Source organism: Leptonychotes weddellii, chromosome 15, assembly GCF_054177405.1.
Source record: "Leptonychotes weddellii isolate Sample4059 chromosome 15, ASM5417740v2, whole genome shotgun sequence".
In the NCBI taxonomy this organism is placed as follows: Eukaryota; Metazoa; Chordata; class Mammalia; order Carnivora; family Phocidae; genus Leptonychotes; species Leptonychotes weddellii.
The window spans coordinates 37795905-37805647 of record NC_138383.1 but is presented as its reverse complement, the minus strand read 5'-3'; the positions used below and the strand labels follow the sequence as shown (position 1 = coordinate 37805647).

General features: G+C 39.4%; 1 protein-coding gene across 1 annotated transcript in view; it reads left to right on the top strand.

The window, feature by feature from the left end:
* SLC6A4 (solute carrier family 6 member 4) overlaps positions 1–623 on the top strand; it is a 21615-nt gene extending 20992 nt beyond the window's left edge. Inside the window, exon 13 of the mRNA XM_081805517.1 lies at positions 291–623. Within this exon, the coding sequence (XP_081661643.1) occupies positions 291–365 (75 nt within the window). The 3' untranslated portion in view covers positions 366–623. The remainder of the gene's footprint in view (positions 1–290) is intronic.
* The last annotated feature ends 9120 nt before the right edge of the window (positions 624–9743 follow it).

Here is a 9743-nt window from a genome sequence, read left to right as displayed (position 1 = left end):
AGATCTGAGATTCAACAGTCCTGCACAATTCACAGCGCTTAACAGAGCACATACCCTCCCCAGTGTCTATCACCCAGTCACCCCATCCCTCCCACCCCACCCCCCACTCCAACAACACTCAGTTTGTTTCCTGCGACCCGGGAATTATTTTCTTAAGGAAAGTCAGTGAGACTGTTCCCACTTACTAGTAAATGCCATTAAAATGCTATTTAAATGTTTTAATATTAATGTTGAAATATTTTTGCAGTACTGTTATGAGTGTTTGTAACGTTGTATTTTCTTCCCAACAGCGTATTATTAAAGGTATCACTCCAGAAACAGCGACAGAAATTCCCTATGGGGACATCCACTTGAATGCCATATAACAAGCTTCAGTGAGGGGAAAATGGCTTCCCAACAACCTCTTCCTCTGGTTCTGACAAGTCATGCCTCGCCTTCTCCCCTCAGAATGAACAAGTTTCCAGCTATGCCTGACAATGGAAGGGCCTTCTTCATGGAGAGACAGTCCCAAAAGACTATGGTGCCCAGACCCTTATGGCCTCCAACTACTTGTTTCTGGGAAATCTCCTGGACATATCACCACGTTAGCTCTATGACACAGCTAAACTGGACTATTTTGGACGCGTGAGGGTGTGTATGGAGGTGATGGAAGCCACCATCTAATCAGTTAGGATTAGGCTGAGAAGCAAGTTTGTACAAGTCTCCTGTGTCATTTCTTGTTATGATCATTGGTATCTGACATCCATTGCTTCTAAAGGTTTCACTGTTCATGAGTGCATAAACCACGTAGGAGAAAACAGGGATGCCGTTTTGCTAGCCATATATTTTCTGAGTAGCATAGAATTCTGTAGCTGGAATCTACTAGAACCCTGTAACCCGTGTGCTGTTGTGGAGTCAGCAGAGGGAGAGGTAGAAACTAAATGGAAAAATAATGTATTCACGTGAGCATGTGTGTCTGTGTATACTGTTGTTTCAGTGTATCCTTGTCTCTAGTCCAATACTTTGGGCCCATTACAAACTATATGAATTTCCTCTAATTTTTCTTACATTAACAATTCCACCTACTCAAATGTGTATGTATGTTATTATAAGGGTATCACTGCCAACTTCGCCTTCTCCGATGACCCCGCTTTAGCGCGCACCTTCCTTTATGGGCTGGTGTTTAGCATTTGCTGCATTTCATTGCCATCTTCCTGTCTCTGCCAGTTAAACGTTCAGGATAATGTTCCACAGGCAAATCTGGCCTATTTCATTAGTGACTGTGGCTTGGCCGTAAACTGCTTTGAAGACGGATACTGACAAATGTGTCTTCGGTGTTCAGTTGACTATCTGGTTTAAGCCCTGTTTCAGATTACCGGGTTTGACTGCTCAGGTTACCTTGCTTTGTGAAGAGAGGATAAATCCAGTTCTTGCTTATAGGGTATAGAGTCTGGCACCCTGACCTTAACCAAGGTCACCCTCAATCTAGAAGTAATTGGAGACTATGGGTTGGCCTTAAATGGAATTCCCCTAACACTTCCTGGTTGACCACCAGGATTGTGAGCCCTCCAGCTAATATTCAAGATTGAGGCTAACTGGAAAAGGGTCAGTTAAATGAATAACCTTGCATTCCACATAAAGCCTTGAATACAGATCAAGTAAATTTGATCTTGAGTGGCTTGTGACTTTCAGATGCATAACTAAAGAAGTAAATTTACCTTGTAGTGTAAGATTTCCTCACCAAAATCTTGAAGGGAATAAAGCCTAGTCGATGATAAAAGAACTCAATCATCTTGCCCCACATCATTTCGGTCCTCTATATATAGCATTTAATTCCAACCACCTTATAGAAAGAAGACCCATATAGCAGAAGCTTGGTTTTTATCCAATTACAGATCTTCCTCTCTTGGCTTCTTTCCCCAACAATCTCTGCCCCAGCCATCTTCTTGTACTCCCCTTACATTCTTCTATTTCTGATTCTTTGCTTCTCCCAGCAGGATATTTTCCTTATAGATGTGAGCTGCTGAGAAGTTTCCCAAAATATTAGAGGAAAAGAGAAGAGGGATTAAAAAATGTCCCTCACTGACCTACCTTCATTATCTTCGCTCTTTCATTCCTTCATGCTACCTTATTTCCATTCTCTTTGCTTTCTAGTGTGCTGGAAGGAGAGGGGATGTAGAAGCGGCAGCGTGATTCAGTGGTAAATAGCTTTGCAAATTTTAAGAACTACTTTATAAAGATATTCAGATATGGATTCTTTCCATCCCACACACACTTACGCATGTTCCAAAGACATCATTTTTTAAAAAGCACTTTTCAAACAGAATAGAGTTTTGCCAAGCCAGGTGCTGAGGGAATTATATAGGTGTTTTGAAAAGTTTTCAGACTTCAGTGGACTTAAAAAAAATAACAAAATCTCTGCTCTGCACAGTTTGCACTTACTTGATCCCTATTTACTATTATGGATTTTTTTTTTAAAGGAAAACTTAGAAGTAGGTAGGTGGACTTTAAAATAATCTTTTAAAGACCTTTTACATCTAATGCAGTATTTACATAAAAGTAAAGAATAAAAATGCAATTGAATTGTAAGGTTATTTGAGTACTGAAGTTAATTTTTTTTTTTTTTTGCTGTGATTTTATTAGTAAGAAATACCCAAGAAATAGGCAAGACACAAGATAAAGGCATGGAGGGCAATTCAGCTGATTAAGGTTGTTTCCTATATTGATTAGCAATGAAGCCAAAGAATTCATCTCCCTTCCAGAAAACTTACAACCTATTTAAAATTTATTCCACTTGTTGTTTAGAACGCATATGACTTATAACCTAAATTCATTGCCCTGGCTGCCCCATCTGGAGATGAAGACCCTGACAAGCACAAAGTCAACAGAATAGCTCCAAAATCAACTAGCGAAAATCAAATCAAATAATGAAATCTCACAATAAGGCAAAAAAAAAGTTATTTGGTGAGATGAGTCACTCCCTCACCATCCTCTTTTTACTAAGCTTGTTAACTTGTAATACCAATCTCAAAATTTAAGCTTAAATATGAATTTCCATTTAACCCATCCACCCCACCTCCACGCCTGAAAAGGGAGATTACTCTCCTAGAATGACAATCGTATTCTCTCTGATAAGTAGGAAGGAGTGACCCGAAATGTTCTACCTATTGTATAATTGATTTGGGGGTTCACCGTCAGAGCAAAGCTTAAAAGTATGGAAGGCAATGGCTTAACTGTGCTGTTCTTACCCATATCTTAGTGCTTAGCTACAGAATCGTACAATCCAAGCCTGGTTCCCTTCTTAGCACATCCCGACTCCCCTACTCATAAATCAACAACTGGTGCTTAAGATACCAGAATTGTTCAGAATGGTGTCATTAAACACGGCAGTAATCAGAGGACATTTTTCACTATCCTTCTCTTCATTCCTTTTTTTTTTTTTTTTTTTTTTGGTCAGGGGGTAGTGGGGAAAAGCAGTAGGTTCCTCAGAGAGACTATGTTACAACCTGTCATCCCATAAGTAATTAAGTAATGTAATAAAAGCAAAATAGTCCTATGCTCAGTGGGAAGCCTTATATACGTTAAAGTCATCATGGAGCTCACACATCATTTAAAACAAGGTGAGTTACACAAAAGGCTCTTCACTGGGAAGTTGAGTTTATAAAGTGCTTATTTGAGAAGCATGTCAGAGAGAGAAATTTATAAAATCAAATATGGGAAAAGAAATGTTACAGCAGAAAGATTATCCCTAAACTGTAGAAAGCTGTTCTGGTCCACTTGAAACATTCTGGTTTTTGAAGTTTTTTTTTCAGTATCAGAGATAAGTAAATTATCTTATTAAAATTCAGCGTAAATAGCTCCATAGATGGAGTATTTCAAATTTCTAAATTTTTTTCTTTTCTTACTTTCCCCTCATTGCTTAACTCTCTCTAAATTTTAATGATAGAACAATATTTTAACGTTTAGATAACCACATTACAGGCAGAGCAAACCTGGTGATCTAGCTAATTTCTCTGCTCTTCCTGGGATCTGGAAATTTCTAAATGAAGGTGAGGTTATTTCCTCTGCTAGAATGAAATAATACTCCTCTCAACTGGTTTAGTGGGCATTTACCTCAGTGGAAAAGATAAACATTTTAGGATGGAATCTTAAATATGTCTGTCCTTCTGTTTCATATAATTGGGACCTATTTAGTATTGTTTCTAAACGGAGTGTTTCAAAATAACTCACCTTTTCAAGAGAAGAAGTCTTTTTTTTTTAATGATTCACAATATATTTCAGTTGGAATTTCAGATGGTATTTCTCTTACCAACACATCACAATATCCATGCCAAATTGCTCGACTAAATGATAGTAGATCGTTATTTCTAGCAGTTTCTAAACACTGACAGCCCAAACAACAAATATTTGGGGAGGAGGAGTTATCCCATCTTTATGCTAAAATACCTAAAATACTATAACCAAATAAGAACATTTTCTGGGGTTTTTTTTAAAGCTATTCTGGGGGTGCCTGGCTGGCTCAGTTGGTAGAGCATGTGACTCTTGATCTCAGGGTTTTGAGTTCAAGCCCCATGTTGGGTGTAGAGATTACTTAAGAATAAAAATCTTAAAAAGAAAAAAAAAAGCTATTTTGAAAGATACTTCTTATTCAAACTCTAATACTAGAAGTGCACCTTGAGAAAACTTGATTTATGAAAAATGCATATTTTAGAAGATAAAATTAGGGACTTCAAGAGTTTGCAGTTATTTCTTCAATGGCATTTAAAATAGGATTTGATTGGGGTCCCTGGTTGGCTCAGTCAGTTGAGTGTCCGACTCTTAATTTCTGCTCAGGTCATGATCTCAGGGTCCTGAGATTGAGCCCCCGCAATGAGCCCCGCACACAGTGGGGAGTCTTCTTGGGATTCTCTTCTCCCTCTGCCCCTCCCCAACTCACACATACTCTCTCTCTCAAATAAATAAATCTTTTTTTTTTCTTTAAGATTTTTATTTATTTGGCAGAGAGAGACAGCGAGAGAGAGAACACAGGTAGGGGGAGTGGGAGAGTCAGAAGCAGGCTCCCTGCTGAGCAGAGAGCCCGACTAGGGGCTCGATCCCAGGATCCCGGGATCATGACCTGAGCTGAAGGCAGATGCTTACCAACTGAGCCACCCAGATGCCCCTCAAATAAATAAATCTTTAAAGTAAATAGGATTTGATTTACAAACAATTTTTCAGGATACTATATGTGTTGGACATATCAGTGAGGTACTTCAAGTCCTTGATTATGGTTAATTGAATTATATAAATGGTATTTCTTTCCCTTCATCTTTACTTTCCTCTTCCACATTACCTACAACTACAATTAAGTGAATTCCTTCTTCTATTCACTTCTGTCCACAGTGGTATAATGGAATTTCTATTTATTTTTTACATAAAACATTTTTAAACTTTAGTGGCAGAACTAAACTAAGTTTTATTTGTATAAAAGTAGAATCCCCTCTTTAAGATGCATAGCATGTCCCTGTATTCATTTACGCAGTCCAGGTTAGATGAGAGATCTCAGCAAATGCCTTATGTTGTGAACTGTCAACTGTAATAACTCTTAACATCATGATATATAGATTTGTTCTGTCTCACAATAAAAACAAAACTTCCAACCTCTTAAGGTTAAGATAAAAATCTTAATCTTAACTGTACATTATCAAAACATTTATACAATTCCCCAACACTACATGTCATTTGCAAATACTTAGTATCAAAACTACCTAGAATTAAAAATATTAAATTTCAGTAAAGCTAAATTACTACAATTTTTGCAATTTGTGCAGAACTTTAGTTAATAATGTGTTTTCACATATATCATCTCACGTGATCATCAGAACTCTGGGTGTTATTTCCCTAGTGTTGGTGATGAGGAGACTGAGGCTCAAAGAAGTCAATTAATTTGCCCAAGTTCACGGCTGAAAAGTTCCAGGACAGGACTTACGCCTCGGCTTTCTGATTCAAGGCCAAAGGTTATTTGCACTTTATCTTTAAAATCATCATCCATAGAAGCCTAAATACACAGATCCTAAATTCAAAAATGAAAATCATGAGGGATGTATTTTCAACAAATATGGACATTCTCCTTCATAACCATAATACAACCATCAAAATCAGGAAAGTGACATTGATACGTCACTGCCATTTAATCTCAGACCTTTTAGCAAAAGGATCCAGTCCAGAATCACACGTTTCATCTAGTTTCATGTCGCTTTTGTCTCCTTCAGGCCAGAACAGATTCCCAGTCTTCCCTTGACTTTCATGACCTCAATACTTCTGAAGATTACAAATCAGATATTTGGCAGAATGCCCCTCAGTTTGATTTGTTTGAAGATGGATTCCTCATGATTAGATTCAGGCTAAGTATTTTGGCAAATATCGTGGGAATGATGCTGTGTTCCTCTATCTGGAGGAGCACAATTTGATTTGTCCCATATTCATGTTAACTTCAATCACACAAATAAGGTGGTGTCTGCCAGGCTTTTCGCTGTCAAGTTTCTTTTCTTTTTTGTAATTAATTAGTATTTTGTGTCTCAGAGTGTTCCTCTGAGATTGTGCAAATAACCCCTTCCTTCTCTAACTTTTATTCATGTATTTGTTATGGATTCCTATTTTGTTCAGTGGACTATAATCATTAATTTTGATGCTCAAATCATCCCATGCTGAGCCAGTGAGAGTCTTGGCAAGCTGTCCCTTTGACATGTCCCCATCATTTAGAACACTTCCTTACTTTCTGGAGTAAAATGTTCCAGGAGCATCTTGTACTTTCCCTGACACAGCCTTTCCTCCAGGAAGCCCTGGTTCCTTTTAGTGAATGATGTATTTAGAAACCAAGATTTAGGGGGTAGGTATGATCATTGCTATTGGGCTGTCACTGATCCCAAGTCCTCTCATTGGACAGAAAAGTATGTGTGTGCATGTGTGTATTCGTGCACACACACACACACACTTGCATTCCTTAATTATTTCTGGATCTCTACTGTGAAAACTGAGTTCACACCAGTATCTCCAGTTCTAACCCAACACTGCAAAGTTCTCTCTCGCTTTCTGTCTTTATATTTAAAACCCCTTCTAGGACAATGAGAAGCCTGGTTCCCATTATCCTGAATAGATTTCCTTATTTGATCGGTGTCCCTGAACGTAAGCAATTGTCTACGGCTTCTGATCTCCTTCTCCCACTCAGGTTCTGACACCTGGTGCTGGGATTGTCCCCTGAACGGATGTGCTTCTCACCTTGCTCAGGCTGACAACCGTCCTGGGCAGTCACACTGCACTCACTTTATGGATGCCTTCTTGACCACACCTGGGCTCAACCTCTTGCATGGGCCTCCTCTCTGCACGATTACCCTCCACTCTCATTTGGGCTGACACAGAGTGTAGGCTGTGCCTACATAATTCTTTTCTTCACTGGGTTTTAGTGACACCCAGCTCTGGGCCATGATAGCTTTTACCCTGCACAGCACCCCTTAATGGACTGAATTGCTAGGGAAGGGATGATCAAAAGGGGAGAGGATCAGTTTACATTCATAGTTATAATTAAAGCCTTAAAAAGCCATCGTATTTTCTTAAGGGGCAAAGTGAGGATGGGGATTAGTAGTATAATGGGGTGGGCAGAGCTTGGATAAAGAAAGCATCTTCCAGGAGAGAAACTTAAGTATATTTTTAAACTCTTTTTCCCAACCCACAAATTTTCCTGCTAACTATTCCTTATTTTTTCTTTTAGGCTTTGTCTTCTTAACACAGTGAACAAGAATGTAACACATCTGGCACATAGCCCTCAACTTGCTAAATGCATGAAAATACATATTTCATGTCATTTATCTGGCCTAGTTTCCCTCCATCGTATGACTGATGTCATATATTTTTCCAAAAGCAAAAACCTTCCCTGCACCAATGCAAAGAACAGACAGGATTGAGAAGACAAGGGCTCCTTTCTCAGCAACTACTAAACTAAGTAACCTTACATAAGTCACTCAACTTCACCAGCCCCATCTCCTCATGGGTAGTAATAATATAACTGATGACAAATACTGATATTTACTGGGTGCTTACTAATGTCAGGCACAGCATTGCATGCATTGTTTTAAGCAATTCTCACATCAATCTTATGAAAGACACACTTTCATTTTTTATTTTCTTAAGATTTTTTTAAAAAGTAATCTCTATACCCCATGTGGGGCTCAAACTCACAACCCTGAGATCAAGAGCTGCATGCTCCTCTGACTGAGCCAGCCAGGTGCCCCCAAAGAAACACTTTTATTATCCCCATTTTACAAATGAGACTGAAGCGTAGAGAACTTAATTTGTCCAACGCTATGCAGCTAGTAAGTAGTAGACCCTAGACCTCCAAGTCTCAGCTTTTAAACATGATGTCATAGTGCATTAAAAACATTTTAAATTGGAAGGGTTACATTAGATGATCTCTAAGGTCATTCCAGTTTAATAATTCTGATTTTAAGAAATGCTTAGGGGATATTAAGATAAAAGAAACAAAACTTTGCATTAGAGTAGGCATTGGGCATATAAAGTTGAGATTGGGTCTTTGCCCTTCAACAACTAACATACTATCATAATGCACAGAATGCAAAGAAGATAGAGGTGCTGCTGAAAGAGCAGTATTAAAAGAGCCTTTATGGAGGCAATACCACTTTTGTTCAGTTTTAAAAGTAACAAGTTAGGTAGGGGCGCCTGGGTGGCTCAGTCAGTTAAGCTGCTGCCTTCGACTCAGGTCATGATCCTGGGGTCCTGAGATCGAGCCCCATGTCCGGCTCCCTGCTCAGTGAAGAGCCTGCTTCTCCCTCCCCCTCTGTCTGCCACTCTGCCTACTTGTGTTCTCTATCTGTCAAATAAATAAATAAAATCTTTTAAAAAAAAAGGAACAAGTTAGGTAGAAACATAGGTGGCATTCTAGGCAAAGCAACCAGTATGTGGGAAGGCATGGTTATCATGAAACAGCACTATGTATTTGATATGATTGCAGTGAGAGTCAACAAGGGGAGGGAGAAGGAAAATGAAAACATTGACTTACTTGTGTATTGTTGAAAATTGAGTCAGGGGAACAGCTATTTATCAATTCGTAAAATTTAAGTACATTATTTTGGACCTTATTTATTTACTTATTCTTAAAAAGATGTATTTATTTATTTGGGAGAAAGTGAGAGGAAGAGCAGAGGGAGATAACCCCCAAGCCGACTCCCCGCTGAGCGTGGAGCCTGATGTGGGGCTCAGTCCCACTACCCAGGAGATCATGACATGAGCCAAAACCAAGAGTTGGACACTTAACCGACTGAGCCACCCAGGCACCCCATGGACCTCACATCCATGTAAAAGAACACATCTAAGGGCACCTGGGTGGCTTAGTCACTTACACATCTGCCTTTGGCTCAGGTTATGATCCCAGGGTCCTGGGATCAAGCCCCGCATCGGGCTCTCTGCTCAGCAGGAGCCTGCTTTTCCTTCCCTTTCTCAAGTAAATAAATAAAATTTTTAAAGATTTTATTTATTTGAGAGAGAAAGAGAGAGCACAAGCAGGAGGAACAGCAGGCAGAGGGAGAAGCAGGCTCCTTGCTGAGCAAGGAGCCGGAGGCGGGACTCGATCCTAGGACCCTGGGATCATGACCTGAGCCGAAGGCAGATGTTTAACTAATTAAGCCACCCAGGCATCCCAATAAATAAAATCTTAAAAAAGAACACACAGGGACACCTGGGTGGCTCAGTCGGTTAAGCGTCTGCCTTCAGCT